The 19,906-nt window shown below is 39.9% G+C and overlaps 1 protein-coding gene across 1 annotated transcript; it reads left to right on the forward strand.

Annotated features, from left to right (window-relative positions):
- The first annotated feature begins 8,287 nt into the window (after window positions 1-8,287).
- Window positions 8,288-9,739, forward strand: LOC116050719. Its single transcript, XM_035998311.1, has 3 exons — window positions 8,288-8,680; window positions 8,828-9,110; window positions 9,229-9,739. The coding sequence occupies exons 1-3, from the start codon at window positions 8,325-8,327 to the stop codon at window positions 9,238-9,240; spliced, it is 651 nt and encodes a 216-aa protein (XP_035854204.1). The 5' UTR covers window positions 8,288-8,324; the 3' UTR covers window positions 9,241-9,739.
- The last annotated feature ends 10,167 nt before the right edge of the window (window positions 9,740-19,906 follow it).

Consider the following 19,906-nt stretch of genomic DNA (forward strand, 5'->3'; position numbering starts at 1 on the left):
TATTAAGTTAAAACCCAGGACATAATTTTCATATGCTTGTATAAGTTTGGTATACTGTTGTACTGTATCTTACAACCTTTTTACAAATTATAGCTTGCCGTTGTTTCATTTTTGGCCTGAAAATATAGCCACACAGCGCTCCTCTTCCTCTCTGCCATTCTTCTGCTCCGTCTCTGTCCTGCTTGTGTGTGTGTGCTGCTGGCCACTGCCGGGCCTGGCTGCTTGCTTGGTTGTTTGCCCGGCGCCGCTGAGTCATGTGACGGTACAACATCAAATCACAAGACTGGGGAGGAGGAACAAAGTGTGCCTGCACCGCGCTGTGACAGGAGCGGCACTTGAAAGCAGCGGCACTTACCCAGACACAGACAGCCAGGTCGCCTCTTTGATGAAACCGCAGCGGTGCATACTGGAGAGAAACTAAAACTAAAGTATCAATCTCATTACACTGGTATTGATCCATATCAATACCAATGTTGGTATCGATATTATCGATATTTGGATCGATCCACGCACCACTAGTCAGTTTGTGACAATGAGAGCCACTGACCAAGCGGGAGTGAGAAGGGGTTGACGTAACTTCCTTGTTTCTGATATGAAGACGAGACATGTGTGACTCGAACATCTCACATTTACCAACAAAACGTACAGCGAAAGACCGTGCAAAATATTTCAGACCGTCCTGCCAACCTGTATACATTTTAACATCCATGTACGCTGTAACGGTTTTTCACTCTAAAGTCGCTGAAAGCTGCTGCTGTTTCAATCCTGTCAGCTCTCTGCAGCGGGCGGGGCTGCTGCTCAGTTCCAACCGCAACAACAAACACACACAATCACACACGGTGGATGCAGGAAAAACAGGGGATGAGACGTACAGGATGACCTAAATTGAGGACAGCTACGATCGTTATTGTAAGTGCAATGATAAGTTAAAGTGTTATTCCTGTTATTCCTGTTTCCACAGGTAGTTGGAGCAGCATTAGCATTAAAAAGCATGCTTTATTAGTATTCTAGTAAAGCTACCCAGCGGCTCCTTTTACTGTCCTTTCAGATCAGCAGACCAATCAAAAAACAGATTCCAATCGAAGGGCATCTGTAAAAAAAAAAATGTTGCTTCTCCAGGAGCCTCCTCGTCTCCTCCTCACTCCTAGTCTCCTCTGAGAAGCTTTTAAAGGAAGGAAGGACTATCCAGACTCTGTAAGTCTGCAGAAAGTCCAAAGCTTGAGGTCACCATGCAATGCATGCTGGGAGAAGTATGGAGCCCACACATGACACTAGCATATACTTAATTTACATTCATTTAATACTTTTTGCTTCCCTGCCCCCTCTTTTAGAAATTTGCAACCATGAAACAGATTTTAGTGCTGTTGTCTTTAGAGGTGGAAAATTACAAATCAATTTGGAAATTCCAAATCGTTCAAATATTCATTGTGACAAGTGCATTTCCATCCACCTGCTTTCGTGCAAAAACATGAGATCTGTGTAGAGCAATGAGGAGACTGTAACCTTCCTCACATTAATACATGAAACAAACAGAAATGTCATATTTCTATCGTGTTTTACTGTTTTCATTTGTTTTAGGTTAGACTGGTGCTCTTTTAATTACATCATAGTGTTGTATCCTGTTTGTGCTGAATAAGCACTACCAATTGTTGAGCTACAGTATATGCATTGCCAAGATGGCAGCCTCTCCTATTATGGTGTTATCTGAGACATGGCTGGATAGATCCACTCCTGATAATTATATTCATATGGAGGGGTGTAATATCTGCAGTCGGTTTTAATATTATTCAGAAGAATCTCCATAAATTGAGACTTGTACTAAACTCTGACAAAACTAAAATGATGTGCTTCTCTAAATCAAGGAACACAGACGATGTGACGAACTGTCTTTGGTGAAAGTGCCTTTAAAGTTTTTGCACCCTCATCCTGGTATAAATTGCAGAATCATCTTAAATTAGACTACCTACCAACAATGACAGTTTAAAATTAGGATCAAGGACTATATGAGTACTAAATGCACATGTGCTGTTACTGAGCGCTGCTGGTGATTATGTTGAGGTGATGTTATATTGCCAACTGTCTTTTTCTGTTTTATGTTGTCTGTTTTTTTACTGTATATTTTAAATATGGAACTATTATACTGCTGTCTTGGCCAGGACTCCCTTGAAAAAGAGATCCTGAATCTCAATGGGATTATTTCCTGGTAAAATAAAGGTTAATAAAAATAAATAAAAAATAAATGTATTCACATTTTCATTTGAGAATTTTCTGAAAATTCTCTAAAAAATGTGGATACATTTGAAATCACCATTTATTTATTTTAAACCAATCCCAGACCGTTATGACCAAAATATACTTTCTTCCCCCCCCCAATCCACAATTGACTTTATGATGACTGAAGGCTGCCAAGCATAAGCCATTTGTGTCTGGGCAAAACAATTCTGCATTTCTTGGTGCATGTGATGCAGCCTTTGGAATTAAACAGCCTCGTCGACTCATTGTGATTTATTTGGTCTTGAAACGAAGACTTCAAGGGAGGTGGCCCACGAAATGGGACGCAGCACAGCAGTGGGAATGATTGTTTATCTGTCAACATGTTCATACAGAGATGATCAAGCCACATAGCAGGAGTATCTCACCGATCTGCACAAATTGCTATCTGAGGCTAATGAAAAATGGCAGCAAATGTTACTGAAAAGCACTGAAATTACGTCTTCACAGCCAATGTAAAATGAATAGTAAGTTGTACATTACATTACATGTCATTAAGCTGACGCTTTTATCCAAAGCGACTTACAATTGCTATATATCAGAGGTTGCACACCTCTGGAGCAACTAGGGGTTAAGTGCCTCAGGGACACATTGGTTGATGTATCACAGTGGGATTAGAACCCGTGTAATATGACACCAAAGGCATGTGTCATATCCACTGCACCATCACCAGCCCATTGTAATTTCCCCATTGGGGATCAATAAAGAGTATAAATTAATTATAAATAAATTAAATGAATTATAAAGTAATTTCATCAATTGTAATCAGCAAAATGGAACTAAACCATATGAAACATTTCATACAGTGATAGGTAAAAATAAACTACAAATCAAAATAGGTTTCCAGTTAACTTGTTTCTACAGGAAATCTCTTACCACTGAGCTAACTGGATTTTATATTATAAATATATAGCATATATATATATATATATATATATATATATATATATATATATATATATATATATTAGGGCTGTCAAAATAACGCGTTAATTTCGATGAATTACTCTGAGAAAAAATAACGCGTTAAAAAAAATAACGCAGATTAACGCAGATTAATCCATTCCATATTGAGGTTTGACCCGGAGCCGTTCTAGCCACCATTGGACAGTAAAATGAAGGAGGGAGACGAGAATGTGCTGCCTGGATCATTAACTGGAACATTTACTTGTAAAAATCTTCTTCCTGCCAACCCTGGCTACCGAAATCTGGTGCCACTGATATGTCTGCTCTTCTCTCTGGTGCTCTGAAGACGATACAGGCAACACAAACACTAGTTAACACTATACTCGACAGCAGCTAACGTTAGCCTACCGCTAGCTAGTTAACACTATACTCGACAGCAGCTAACGTTAGCCTACCGCTAGCTAGTTAACACTATACTCGACAGCAGCTAACGTTAGCCTACCGCTAGCTAGTTAACACTATACTCGACAGCAGCTAACGTTAGCCTACCGCTAGCTAGTAGCTGGATTAAACACGGTTACAATGCTGACAGCTATTGAACGGTGTAAAGTTTGACTGTGTTTTACTGTAGAGGACTGTGACTCAACAGCGGGATGTAACAATCTGCAGCTGCCGAGCTGCCGTCGGAAAAACAACACAGACGGTGCGTTCAATTAAACTGGTAAACTACAGCTTCGTGGTGCATTTGAAGTTATTGTAAATGTCCTTGGTGGTTGTTTTTGTCGTTCAGCAATTTACTAGTGAAATAAGTTATTGTTATTGTTATACATTATTATTAAATCATTTAATTTTGACCATATGGCCTTAGCAATAAACAAGCCGTTCTTTAATGTCAGTATCGGTTCAGGCACCGTTAATTATGTATGCGATTAATTTCGATTAATTAATCACAGAGTCTGTAATTAATTAGATTAATTTTTTAATCTTTTTTATTTATTATTATCGATTGATAGCCCTAATATATATATATATATATATATATATATATATATATATATATATATATATATATATATATATATGGTCAGGGTTTTCTTAAATTTTATAAGACATGCAGTGACCTGGAGACTCTAAACTGCCTGCCAGCTCTTCCAACAGCGATGCTTTGTCGGGACTTACTATTCCAAGAATTTCCCCTGCTTTAATCATAATATATGCCTGCTTCTATGAGCTGAATAATTGTGAGATGGATGAATAGTAAATGAGGCTGATGAGGGAATGTATTTTCCGCTGTCGAGTCACTGAAACACACAAACTAAGTGATATCTACAATACTATTTTCTTTTGGTCTATCAAACTATGAATTCCCTGTAGGCTTAAATAGAGGCACTATAAGCTTGTAATTTTCTCACTGAGGGTGCATGTGACAGTCCTCCAAAAAAGAACGCCAGGACGCCAGCATCAGTCATTTCAGCAAATGCCCCTGTGATGCACTGTGAGCAAAGCACAGCCAGGTTTGTTAAAAAGACAAGCAGACAATGATCCAACTCCGACTGCTCCAAATGTTACAGCAAAAATAAACACGGACGAAAAAATATGATGAAGCTCATTGCAGGCTGTTGGGTAAAACGTGTGTACAGATGGTGATTATCAAACTAACTTCAGCCTGGCGTCTGACCTGCAGCTGTCTGCGCTTCTCTTCTTGTGCTTCAATTGTTCCTTTCACATGCCCACGATTGTGACTGACTTATCCAACTTTTACCAACTTGTAAAAACTCTTTTTTCACCACATTACAAAGTGCTGCTCTGAGTAATCACCACACAGTCATTGTCTTCTGTGGGATCCACCAATCAGTCATTGTCACCTGCTAGGCATGTATATCTCATGTCTTGATTAATGTAGTCACTAGATGACATCATTAGCAATTACCTCATTAAATATGGAGCTTTTGCTGTGTGACATAGCATCTCTGATCCCCCTCCCTGAAGCATTCAGTACATTGAGTGTTTCTCCCCAAAATGCATTGTGTTTATCCTTGAGGTCTAACATATTTGATGATTGCATTCCATTTTGATTGAACCAATTTATCGTCCAGCATTGTTTACATCCGTGTTTACTTGTAGATCCGTGGTATAGTGTGAAAACCAGTTGCAGGAAGTGTATTGCATAACTTGCGATAGGCGTGCATGTGTTTTACAAACAGACTTGTACAAATAAAGTGGACGTAGCCACCATGACATCACCCATTGGTTTGTGGACTACTGTTTTGAAGCTTGAGTTTGGTATTTTGGCCTTCGCCATCTTGGTTGCAGCCCTACGTACAACAGAGGGAAGGTATTGGCTGGAAATATCTAAAGAACATCAGAACTCTAGTTACCATGTGATTCACGGTAACTGTTATATATTTAATAGGCTAATGAAGACAGGCTTAAAACTAAATGTAGTCACAAGGAAAAAATTGCCTGAAAGAGCATTACTATGACAACCAGCAATTGTGAGCTGTCGTCACCAGTTTTAGCTGCGTATACAACAAGCTTGTTATAAAGGGATTAAGATGTTTATTCTTCCATGTTGATACATTTTACAGAATGCATCACATCTCTGGACTTGGAGCTCCGCAGACACACCAGCTTCTTCTCTGCTGCAGCTGCTGATTTTGGCTCCTTTCTTTTGTTCCACCCTCACACAGCTTATGAGGACTTTTTCATGTGACTTGTTTTTACTCTGTAAGGGAATGCAACTTGAAATGTAGTCAAGTACAATACTTGAGATACAAAATACTAATAAGTAAAAAGATGTCTTTATTATTTTTGACACAAACAAGTACTTTCTGACAGTAATGAGAGTAAATGGAATGTGTCACTTCAACCCCCGGCCAATATCTGGCTTGCAGTCATTGAGGCCAACACCCTACTTGCTTTACATTAATAAAGTGCTGCTCATTTTCAGGTTCATAATTGTATTTAGAGGTTGTACCAGAATAGGTTTACATGGTTTAATTTTCAAAAAACACCATCAATTTGTTGTACTGCACATTGCTGCAGCTCCTCTTTTCACCCTGTGTGTTGAGCTCTCTGTTTTAGCTACAGAGTGAGACATCTCACTTCTGTTCCATCTTTGTTGGGAGTCACACATGCTCAGTACCTAGGTAAGGACTACTAGCCAGTCAGAAGCAGAATATGAGGGCGTGCCCTGACAGTACCTAGGTAAGGACTACTAGCCAGTCAGAAGCAGAGTATGAAGGTGTGCCCTGACAGTACCTAGGTAAGGACTACTAGCCAGTCAGAAGCAGAATATGAGGGCGTGCCCTGACAGTACCTAGGTAAGGACTACTAGCCAGTCAGAAGCAGACTATGAGGGTGTGCCCTGACAGTACCTAGGTGAGGACTACTAGCCAGTCAGAAGCAGAGTATGAGGGCGTGCCCTGACAGTACCTAGGTAAGGACTACTAGCCAGTCAGAAGCAGACTATGAGGGTGTGCCCTGACAGTACCTAGGTGAGGACTACTAGCCAGTCAGAAGCAGAGTATGAGGGCGTGCCATGCTAGCAGCTAGGTGAGCATTATAACGTGTGTTACAAAGTGACCACGTTTGTCTCTGAAGTAAAAGCTGGACTACAATAGAGCTGTTTGGAGCAGTTTGTGAACAGTGTTTTCTGTTGGAGATGGTAAGTCCCTTTGGGGTGGACTTTGGGCTTTTTCACTTTGTAAACCTATAACATGCACACAAAAGATATTTAACACAATAAAGGAAAGGGGAAAAGCCAAAAAGCATAATATGAGCACTTTAAAAGTAGCTGGCACCAGTAGGTGACAATGTTATCACTGGAATAAATACACATAGACAGTGGCCGGGTTGGCTCAGTTGGTAGAGCAGGCGGACATATATTTAGAGGTTTATGCCTCGAAGCAGAGGTCCAGGGTTTGAGTCCGACCTGTGACGATTTCCTGCATGTCTTCCCCCTCTCTCTCTCTCTCTCTCTCTCTCTCTCTCTCCCCCCTTTCTCACTGTCCTGTTCATTAAAGGCGGAAAAAATCTTTAAAAAAAAGAAAAATACACGTAGACATACAACAGTAATGTGAATACAGTAAAAGTAATACCTAATCAATCTCACAAATATGTAGGGACTAATAAATTACACCTTTTTTCCTTCTCTCTTACCTCATGAATGTGCACACACACACACACACACACACACACACACACACACACACACAGTCAGCAGTCAGGAGAAGCAGGACTGCAAACCCTGAAGCCATGTTATAAGTCAAGACAGGGTAGCGGGTGCATGTAGCTCTAATCCTCCAATTAATTCTCATTCCCCACAAGTGGTGGACCCCTGAGAGCTTCTTGACACTTCTATTAAAAAGTAAAAATGAAACACAGCATGAAGGTGAAGCAAGAGAGATCTCTTTCTTCTGCCTATCTCCTCGGAGAGCAAAGTTTTACAACATTTTTGGCAAATAACTTTTCTCATGTAGGAAAAGAGGGTGAACTAGTCATAACACGATACATTTTGTACAGTACCAGGAAAATAACCAAGAAGGTGCAATTCTGTTTAATATGTCTCCTTGTCAATAATGCTACAATACCTGAACACACACACACACACACACACACACACACACTCTGATGTTCAGGAAACACGCACAGAGCAAATGTCAAAATAATTGGCTGAAATATGCACCAAGTCAACATTTCAAGCAATTATCATTAAAAAGGCGGTAGTCAGATAAACCCCACTTTGCGTATGTTTTGGTCAGTACTTACAGTTTTTTTGGATTGCTTACACACTAAAATTAAAAGTAGTACACTATTAGCAAAACCTTACACTCAAGAAGCAAAACATCAGCCCATATTTGCACAACTATAAGCACATTGTCAACCTCACACTTGTTACAAAACACTACACACAGTGATTTGCAAAACACTAAACAGACTTAACATACATCACACACAAAAATCTATCATGAAGTCACTTCCTTGCAATACCAAAGCACTGACTGTCAAATTACCGCACCGTCCAACCAATTGGTTCAACACAGTCATCAGGTGTGCAAACACTTGTTTGCTTAATTGTAGACACACCAATCAGGTGTATGAGCACTATAAAAAGCAGCAGGTGAGTTCATCGGTCTTCAAGCACAATGGAAAGAGTCAGAGAAAGAGTAAGACGAGGAGGAGAACGAGGAGAACGAGGAGGAGGACAAGGAGGAAGAGGAAGGGGAGGAAGAGGAATCAACAGAGGAGGAATCAACAGAGGAAGAGATGGAGGCCATGCTGGAGGTAGAGGTAGAGGTAGAGGTAGAGGTAGAGGAAGAGGAAGAGGAAGACAAGAAGGTGCTCAAAGAGGACCGAATCTGACAAATGAGATCTGCACAACACTGGTTGACCACGTTGTCAACCACGGCCTGACGCTGAGGGAGGCTGGACTGCGAGTACAGCCAAATCTAAGCCGATACACAGTGGGAAGTGTGATAAGAACATTTCGACTGGAAAATAGGTATTGTAAAAATATCATCATATCAAAAACATCTGCACGGTTTCAGTAACTGCTTACAGTACTGTATTCTATGCACTATCAGCACGTCTGTTACCTTTTCCTGTGAAATTACTGTACTATTGTATACTGTTTTTTTTTTCTACATAGGATTGAGGGTCAGGAACGACAAGGGGGAAGGCCTCCTATGTTCACAGAACAGCAAGAGAGGGAGATAGTAAACATGGTTTTGGCCAACAATGCTATAACACTCAATCAGCTCCAAACTAACATTGTCAATAACCACGCCAGTTTCAACGATATCCATCAGGTCTCAACATCAACACTGGCACGCATCCTAAAAAAAAAACATATTCAAATGAAGCAAATTTATCGAGTGCCTTTCGAGCGCAATTCCAAAAGGGTGAAGCGACTGCGGCATGATTATGCAGAGGTATGTATTCACTTTAGCAGTGTGATCTTGCATACTGTCTCATAATCTTTTACTGTACTGTAATATGTATACTACATCTACACTGAACTACACAATTTTGCCTGACACTGTTCTTCAGAGAGTTTTATGAATGGATGGAGAGGAGATCCAGCATGAGTTCATTTACGTAGATGAGGCTGGGTTCAACCTGACGAGAACACGAAGGAGGGGAAGAAACATCATTGGCCACAGGGCTATAGTCAATGTCCCAGGGCAACGTGGGGGTAATATAACACTCTGTGCAGCCATTACACAGAATGGAGTCCTCCACCGCCATGCCCATATGGGCCCTTACAACACAGCACTCATACTTACATTCTTGGACCAATTGCACAACATAACAGCAGTAAATCAAATCGATCATATGCAATACATTGTTGTCTGGGACAATGTGTCTTTCCAGCGCTCTGCTCTGGTTCAGAACTGGTTTCAGCAACATCCACATTTCACCGTCCTATATCTTCCACCATACTCTCCATTCCTCAACCCTATAGAAGAGTTTTTCTCGGCATGGCGGTGGAAGGTATATGATCTCCGTCTCCAGGCTGAGGTACCCCTCATCCAAGCCATGGAGGAGGCCTGTGACCAGATGGAGGCAGCAGCAATGCAAGGATGGATTCGTCATTCAAGACGTTTCTTTCCAAGGTGTCTTGCTAATGACAACATTGCCTGCGATGTTGATGAAATTCTCTGGCCAGATCCAGCTAGGTGAAGAGACAATGTCTAGTTCTTTTTTTCTTTTTTTTCTTTTCTTTTTTTACAGTAAACTTACAGTACAATACGTAAAGTGACATTTTGTTACAGTATTATGAATCTCCATGTCAACATTTTGGACGTGTTGAGAAATAAATGAGTTTCTTCAGTCTGCAACATTGGTCTTGTGTGTTTGGTGAATTTACATTATATTTGTACTTTGTTGATGGTAGCCTACTCTAATCATAGGGAAGTAGAAGTGCTAAAAGTGTTTTAGGTTTATCACAGCAGAGTGTAACTCGTGCAAACAGAGTATAGTAATGTGAAACGTGTGTTTCATATGGTAACAAAGTGTGGTTTTTAAACAGAAGTGTATAGTTTTTACAAGAGTGTTTAATTATGCAAAGGATCTGTAGTGTTTTGCTAATTGGGTGTGTGGTTGTGCTAATTGTGTGTAGTGTTTTGAAAATCGTGCTTAAGCAATTCAAAAAAACTGTAGATAGATAGAACAAAAGTTATCTTAAAGTGCTCATATTATGCTTTTTGACTTTTTCCCTTTCCTTTATTGTGTTATATATCTTTTTTGTGCATGTTATAGGTTTACAAAGTGAAAAAGCCCAAAGTCCACCCCAAAGGGACTTACCATCTCCAACAGAAAACACTGTTCACAAACTGCTCCAAACAGCTCTATTGTAGTCCAGCCTTTACTTCAGAGACAAACGTGGTCACTTTGGAACACACGTTATAATGCTCACCTAGCTGCTAGCATGGCACGCCCTCATACTCTGCTTCTGACTGGCTAGTAGTCCTTACCTAGGTACTGTCAGGGCACGCCCTCATACTCTGCTTCTGACTGGCTAGTAGTCCTTACCTAGATACTGTCAGGGCACGCCCTCATACTCTGCTTCTGACTGGCTAGTAGTCTTACCTAGCTACTGTCAGGGCATGCCCTCATACTCTGCTTCTGACTGGCTAGTAGTCTTACCTAGCTACTGTCAGGGCATGCCTTCATACTCTGCTTCTGACTGGCTAGTAGTCCTTACCTAGCTACTGCGCATGTGCGACTCCCAACAAAGATGGAACAGAAGTGTGATGTCTCACTCTGTAGCTAAAACAGAGCGCTCAACACACAGGGTGAAAAGAGGAGCTGCAGCAATGTGCAGTACAACAAAAATATGGTGTTTTCTGAAAATTAAACCATGTAAACCTATTCTGGTACAACCTCTAAATACAATTATGAACCTGAAAATGAGCATAATATGAGCACTTTAAAAGAGATTTCACTTGAATTAAAGGGGATGCCCATTTTCATGTTATTCCATTGGACAGTCCAAAAACAGGCTGATCAACTCTCCCAAATCCAAAAGTTAGAGTGCTTAAACTCAAATGTGTGAATGTCATCACATATATAGTCTGGAACTGCTCCATGGACAATGAATTGGGAACGATGTTATAGATGACACTGAGAGCACCCAGGGGAATGCATATAAGCACATTTTCTGTTTCAGAACTGAGAACACTACAATAAAATGAAGTTCATTTGGGTATAAAAAAGAAAACAAACATTCTGTGGGTCCACAAAATCTGTCTCCCATTCATTGGCCCTCATTTATCAACCTAACGTAGAAACCAGCGCAGATATCCTCTTACGACAGGCTTCACGTGTGATTCACGAAACGTTCGTATCACACCAATCAGAGCGTAAGAATGGTCGTACATTGATAAATGCAGCGGCTGGAAACGATCGTAATTCAAATATCACGCCCCAATATATTCTGGGTTTTGAGGCCTCGCCCCTACAATTTACGACATAGCGAGACGTAATCCGGCTGAGAAGAGACACTTTTCAGAGGTGGAGATTGAAACCCTGATATCTCAGGTTCATTTGCATTTATGTCTGTAGATTTGTCAGCCTGAAAACTGGTATTAAAGGCTGTAGAAAGAATGTGGAATGGAAAGAGATCACTGATGCAGTAAACAGTGTTGCCGTGGTAAATCAGACTCCAGCTGAAGTTTATTTAATTTATACATCCTTGACATATGCTATAGTCCCCACAGGCTTATATTGCAATCTCTTAGGCCTACATGGTTTACGTATATTTAAATAAACACACAGTAGCGGAGTTTATGCAGTGTCTTTTATTTTACTTGTGTTTGTTTCATGAGTCAGAACTGTGAGGGAGAGCGTGTGTCCTCCGAGAGCCAGATCTGCCATTGCTGATAAGTGATCAACTGATGACTTCTCCTTCTCCTGTTAAACTTTTTATATGCTGCACCGCAAGTCCACACTGACTCGAAAACTTGTGTACACGAGTTCAGACCAGACGTGAGATTTTATCGCAGCCTATGCTCACGTTCAAATTGATAAATCCCTTGCTTTGCGTAGGAATCGGCGTACCCCCGTCCTACGCCTGTTTTATGTCGTAAACACGTTTCATAAATGAGGGCCAATGTCTATAGAGAAGCTCCAGCCTTTATACTTGATGGCATCACGAGTTTGAGACTTACGTCTCTGGTTTCTGTTTAATTTAGGTGGTGTTCCCCTTTCTTCTATTAGTCTGTTGTTTTTTTATTGCTTTGTATTTCTGCGTTATCTGTTTATTGTTGTAAATCTGTTTTTATCTTTTATTATCTGTACATGTAAGGTGTCCTTGAGTGTCATAAAAAAGGGGCCCATAAATAAAATGCATTATTATTATTATTATTGTTATTATTATTATTAATTAAACAATTCCCCTTCAAATGCTCCACCTGCCCCACTAACGTCAGTATCACCCCCTTCACCCAAAATTTGAATTTTTTTTTTTTTTATTTTGTCCATGGTTGGTTTGGCCCTATAAAACATGTAGACGCAGCAAGAGTGGTGTCACATTTCTGGTCAGTAAACTTGATTACTGTACACAGCCTGTCTGTACTCGTTGGTACGGTACTAGCTAGCTTGTTGAGTGACTCCAACGAGGATAGCCTAGTGGTGGGAGTCCCAGTTTAAGTGGTTTTCTCTCTGTGCTTTGCTCTTTCTTTCTCTCTCAGGAAGATTTGATTAATGGGAATAACATTACTTGTAAGTTGTATCTAGTAACTTATTAGCTTACATACACAGCTACAGACAGTTTTCCAAACACAACAACTAATGTATTGATCAAAAAATAATCAGTAGTTGCAGCCAAGGGTGTAACTTTGGGTTCCACCTATCTAGCGAAAGCATTTGTTTCAACATAAGGCGGGACAAATTATAACCAGGTTGTCTCCCAGGAAAGTTTGAGCGCCAAACAATTCATTTCCTGCAATCTGGTGATTTTTTTGCCTTTTCTGCATGCATATGTCTTTATTTATGTAAATGGTATTATTATTATTATTTAATTAATCTGCTGTATTATTCAAAACTTTCTGCAGATTCAAAACATTACACGTGTTTCGGGATTTTTTTCTTGAGGAATTATTTATATCTTAACAGCAAATTGTTGCTTGCCACAGCATTTAACCCTCGTATGGGTCAATGTGACCCATTTCTGTTTTTGTGTTGGCCAAAATACTGGTTAACCTATCTTTTTCTTCCTGAAATTTTAAGACATTTCCTCATTTAGGGTCATGAACTTGTCTGTTAAATCAGAGCACACTGATGTGTAGTGGAATGTCTGTTCAGAGTTTGTATACAAAGATGATGTTGCGGGTCATTTTGACCCAGAGACTCTGATGTGGGTAGGTAGTTGTTAAGACCCAAAATGAATATCTCTCTTTGATGCCCTTCATTTTGATTGCATTTATTTACAATTTGACTGGCTTTCAACACCCGTTTAGAACCAGGTGTGTGTGTGTAAAGGAGGAGCTTTCTCACACTTGTCCTCTTCACTGTTGTAATGTCATCTCTTTGACACGCACACTACAAAATGAGCTCCAGAAGATTTGCAACTGAAAAAGTTTTAGCACAGATTTTTGATGGTAATGTGGTGTAGAGGAAGAGGTTTCAGAGTCAAAGGATCTTTCAGAGACCGAGCACAATGCTATTGTTGGATTGTGAATTTTTCTATGATGAAGAGGATTCAGAGGACCAGTCTGCTGTAGTCTCTACATCAGCTGAAAACAATGGGCAGCAATCATCTTCAACAGAGGGGACCTGGACATCTAAAGATGGTAACATAAAATGGTCAACATCACCACACCGAAGCCAAGGCAGACTGTTATCTTCCAATGTCATCAAAATGACTCCAGACCTACAATATTTTCTGCCACACTAGTTGATGATATTGAATCAGCATTTCATCTCTTCATATCCCAACCAATACGGAGCATCATACTGGACATGCCCAACTTGCAGGGGAGGTGTGTATTTCTTTTTTTTTTTTTTTGCCTAAAAATATTTTTGCCAGTTTAGCAAAAAGAAAAATGTGTCCTATGTAAAACTTTAAACTGGATTAAGCTTAGACGAGCACAGGATGTAGTCCCATTGACCCTACGCACAGCTTCATGTACTATCTGATATCGTCTCTCCTAGTTCATCATCCCACTTCGCTCTAATCTTATCCAGAGTATTGTCGCTATGGGAAGTGATGATGTTATAAAGTCCCTTTAATTTAGAAGACACTTCCAAGATATCCTTCAAACCGGATGGCTCTGGTACATTTGGAAAATCTGTCGTATTACTACGAATAAAGTGGCGAATCTGTAGATATCTAAAATGATTTGAGCAGGAGAGATCAAATTTTCCATCCTTATAAAAATCTTTAAATCTGACAAGGCCTTGCCTGTTCCACTCCAAGAAGGTTGCATCTATTCTAGCTGGAATAAATAAATGATTATGGCAAATTGGGGCTTGAATGGAAAAATTAGGAAGATCCAATTGTTTTCTAAATTGTTGCCAAATATGTAATGTATTACTGACCGTTGGATTTGAAGTATGTGTTGAAATAGCCAGAGGGATTTTAGAAGTTACTAAAGCTGAGAGTGATGTTGAAAGACACAAATTATTCTCAGATTCACACCAGACCATATCTGATGACTGACACCAATAAATTTTCTGGCAGTTAGCCGCCCAATAGTAAAACTGTAAATTTGGCAAACCCAAGCCTCCGTTGGAACGATGTCTTTGAAGGACTCTCTTTTGAAGTCTAGGAGCTTTACCTGCCCAATAAATGATGTTATATACCTATCAAGAGATTGAAAGAATGATTTAGGCAGATAAATTGGAAGGCACTGAAAAAGATAAAGAAATCTAGGGAGAGCATTCATTTTAATACAGTTAATCCTACCAACCAATGACAAATTGATGGCATTCCACCGCTGAAAATCAGATTTTAATTTGTCTACTAATGGAGTAAAGTTTTTATGGTATAGCTCAGGAAAGGTTCGAGTCAGATTAATACCTAAATACTTAAACCCATCTCTGGACATACAAAAGGGTAAATCTGAGTCCTGAAGAGACCGGGCCAAGGCATTAATAGGAAAGCACTCACTTTTAGTTAGGTTAAGTTTATAACCAGAGAAAATACTGAATGTTTGTAATATATTCAAAACATGGGGAATACAATGTATAGGATCTGATAGGTACAACAATAAATCATCCGCATACAAAGATAACTTATGGGTCAATCCCCATCTATGAATTCCACATATTTCGGACTTTGACTTGAACACAATAGAGAGAGGTTCAATAACTTATTATGGACTTATTGGCGATCCCTGACGTGTTCCTCTTGTCAGGGAAAATAATTTGGAATGATACCCATTGGTAACTACTGATGCCTTTGGACTGAAGTATAAAAGCTCAATCCAAGATCTAAAGTTGGAGCCAAAACCAAATCTATTCAAACACTCAAACAAAAAACTCCACTCCACCCTATCAAACGCTTTTTCAACGTCCAGAGAAACGACCACTTCAGCCACCGCACTGAACGCTGGTGAGTATAAGACATTTAGAAGGTGACGTACATTCGAAAAAGAGTGCCGTCCCGTCATAAAACCTGTTTGGTCCGGGGAGATCACCTCTGACATAACTTTTTCCAAACGGCGTGCAAGTGCTTTTGCCAATATTTTGATATCACAATTAAGGAGGGAAATAGGGCGATATGACCCACATTCCTTTCCATCTTTCCCTGGTTTTAAGAGTAAAATTATGGAAGCTTCAGTCAATGTCCTGGGCAAAGTACCATTAGCTTTCGAGTCATTAAACATATCAAGTAAAAGTGGAATTAGTTGCCCAGCAAATTTCTTAAAGAATTCAACTGGGTACCCATCTGGGCCCAGTGCCTTTACATTTTGCATGGTCCTAATTGCATCTGCAATTTCGGTGTGCGAAATAGGGAGCTTTAATTCTGCTCTATTAATTCTCTGACACAGCATGGCAAGGGAATAACAGAAGAGTCAGACGTCGGGCTGATCAAGAGTTAGAAGAAGAAAACTAACTAAAATTAGGCAGAAGGCCTAAATACAAATAGACTAACATACTCCAAGGGGGTCCCTGTCTATTTAGAGACAGACTGCAGAAGGAAATAAGATAGTTTAAGAACAAGTTCTTGACTACTGAAAGGTTTTTGTCTGCAGGGCTGTACCGGGTTTTTACAAGGTTTGCCGAAAAAGAACCGAGCCTTGTGGTGACGATCACATTGTAAGGAAAAAGTATACTAGCTTCTGTTATTATGAGAAATGAAAGCTCAAAGCCGTGCGAAGCATCTGGGCCCATTGTGGGTGAGATGGTTGGAAAAATATGGACCTGACTGCTTGAGATGTTTGTCATATTGGTAAAAATGGAACACTAAGTACAAACAAAGACTGAAGTTGCATTGTTGACACTGTATAACAATCTATATAAGCATATAAAGAGAAATTCCTATTTTATCTGCTTTTATATATTTAACTGTTTTAATTGCTCTTTAATGTTTCATTTCTTATACTGCACTGTAACTTTTATTCTTGTATTTTAACTGTTTTAAATTTTTATTCTGTTTTCATGTAAAGCACTTTGAATTGCCCTGTTGCTGAAATGTGCTATACAAATAAAGCTGCCTTGCCTTGCCTTGCCTTGCCTCTACTGATTGCACTAATTGTGGTCATATTTAAATTGCTGAAAAAATTATCCATAACTGTATTGTCTTTGAATACAAATTTGAATAAAATGCCTGAAATGTATCATTAATTTCTACAGGATCAACTATAAGTTCCCTATTATCTTTCATAATACACGAGATGTGTTGCTCAGATGCTCTACTTTTCAACTGGTGGGTTAAAAGACGACCCGACTTTTCCCCATGTTCATACATAATGCCCCGTGATTTCAACAACATCCTTTCAGTTTTTTCTGATGCCAACAACTCATACTTAGCCTGAAGTTCTACTTTTTCTTTATAAAGTTCTGGGCATGGGGAAGCTGAATATTGGCTATCTATCACCTGTAAAGCTTTGATTAATCTTTCTTACTCTAAACATGTGCATTTATTTAGCATGGATTTATATGAGATAATATTCACCCTAATAACAACCTTGAGTTTCTCCCACAAAATAGTTGGAGATACACCATCACCTCTATTAAAATCAAGAAACTCATCAATGGCTGATGAGATCATTTGGCAAAATCCCTTCTCTTTCAATAAAGAAGTGTCCAATCTCCATGGAGTATACTCTGCACTTTTGTGTAATAACGAAAGGTCTAAAATTAACGGGGCATGATCCGATTCAATTATAGATGAATATTCAATTTTTTTAACCAAAGACAGCAATGATCTATCAGTGAAGAAATAATCAATTCTACTATACGTATGATGTACATGGGAGAACTAAGTTACAAAATAAGTAATACGTTTTGCTCAGTGGGAAACAGAAACGCCATTGGTCGATACAGCCTACCTGATCCATGAACATTGACAATCTCTTTGCCATTTTGGAGGGAGAGTTAGATTTTGGATTAGAACGATCCAGAGACGGAGTAATTGTACAATTTAGATCTCCTCCAAAAATTAGAGAGTGGGAATTGAGACTTGGAATGGATGCTAACACTCATTCTATAAATCTCTCATCGTCCCAATTAGGAGCATATACATTCACCAGTATGACTATATAAAAAAAAAATATAAAGACCCTAATACAATGACATATAGACCTTGTGAATCCTCTATTACCTTAATTGGGTTAAAAGGAACTTTTTTATGTATCAGGATAGCCACCCCCCTAGACCTATGAGTAAATCCTGAATGAAATAATTGACCCACCCATGTTTTCCTTAATCTGAGCTTTCACCAATAAATGAGTTTCTTGCAAAAAAGCAATTTCACATTTTAAAAATTTCAAATGTGCAAATATTCTTGCTCGTTTCACAGGACCATTCACCCCCTTGACATTCCAGCTTATAAACCTGACAGCTTCACCCAAGTCTTGATTAAGCCTACCTTTATTCATGACAACCTCAAAACTGGTAGGCTACAAATATTTCACAAAATTGACTCACAGTGAAAACACATGACGCACCTCCCCCTACCCTGAAACCCCCCACACAACAAAAACATAACAAACTGAAACCCATAGCACGTGAACTGCCTATGTCTAGATCCCAAATTTGGATAAACTGCAGGCTCGCTAAAGATGCCTTACAACCTTTAAATACTATGTTATCTACAAGAGTCCCAACGTTTGTCAATTTACATCAGTATGAAAGTGCCATACATTTTACAAGCTAAATAAGGCGAGTGTGCTTTTATCAATTAACAGCGTACCCAGTTATCATGCTGTCTAGGTTGATTCCTCCAAGCTCGTATTAAGTCCATCACCTCCCTTCATTCAATGGACCGAATGCACTGTTTTAGAATTCCTGTGCTTCGTCCGGTGAATCAAATGTGAGCGTCTCTTCCCCCAGAATCACTCTCAGGCGGGCTGGATACACCAGGCGGAATTTCACTCCCTTCTCATACAACGCTTGTTTAATTCCATTGAAAGCCCTGCGTTTTTTCGCCAAGGTAGCACTCAGGTCGGGATAGAACCGAAGGCTAGCATCTTGGAACTTAACCTCATGGCTCCTTGCCCAACGCAGCGCTGCTTCTTTTTGTTGAAAACTTCGAAAACACACCACAAATGCTCTAGCAGGCTTCCCGTGTGCTGGTCTAGGAGCCAAGGATCTATGTGCTCTCTCCAATTCAGGTGGTTCAGCAAAAACACACGATCCCAGACAGTCCATAAGTAGCTTTTCCATGAATTTAACTGGATCTTTGCCATTCTCGCTATCCTCCGGAATGTTCACAATTCGCAGATTTGACCTGCGTGATCTGTTCTCGAGATCATCCACCCGGTCTAACAATTCCTGATTTGCTACTTTCAACGTGTTTATCGTTGCTTCAGCAGTATTCAAGCGCTCAAAGTTCTCACCAGCTATAGCCTCCGTTGATGCTAGTCTGGTTTGGAACGAGTTGATGGTGTCTCGTATAGCATCCACAGCAGTCTGGAGTGGTTTTAGTGACCCCTGAATCAACAGATCTCTGCTTAGCTAGTTCAGTCACAAGTTGAGGCATGGATACAGCACCTTCCATCTTGCCACCAGCCCTGTCCTCCGCCATAGCTGAAAGTTTGCTAGCAAAACTAGCCTGCCGTGTCAACAGTGTTTGCTGCGAGGATTTCGGTTTGCCACTCATTCCAGCAGTAACACAAAGTGTAGTAGACGTTATCTCGCAAATGTATGATTCCACAAAAACACAAATTGAAGCCCAGGGCGATGTTAAAACAGTATAATTTCACAAGTTAATTGGGAGCTCCGTACTGCGTGGCTCACCCCCACAACGCCATACCGGAAGTCGGGAGGTGTGTATTTCAAGAGAAATGGAAGCCACTTGATCAGATTGACTGATATGCATATATTGGAATCCTGGTATTACCTGGAGTGTACAAGTCAAAGGGAGAAACAACTACTAGTCTGTGGAATGAAGAGAGTGGAAGGCCAATCTTTCAAGCAACAATGTCTCTGGAGTCATTTCACGTGATATCTCGGGTGTTCACAACGCCAGAGGTGGTCGACGTGAAAGAGACAAACTAGCTGCAATCAGAGATGTATGGGATAAATGGGTCAAAATCTGTCTGTACCAATCCTGGTC

The sequence above is a fragment of the Sander lucioperca genome, chromosome 23 (assembly GCF_008315115.2).
Source record: "Sander lucioperca isolate FBNREF2018 chromosome 23, SLUC_FBN_1.2, whole genome shotgun sequence".
NCBI lineage: Eukaryota > Metazoa > Chordata > Actinopteri > Perciformes > Percidae > Sander > Sander lucioperca.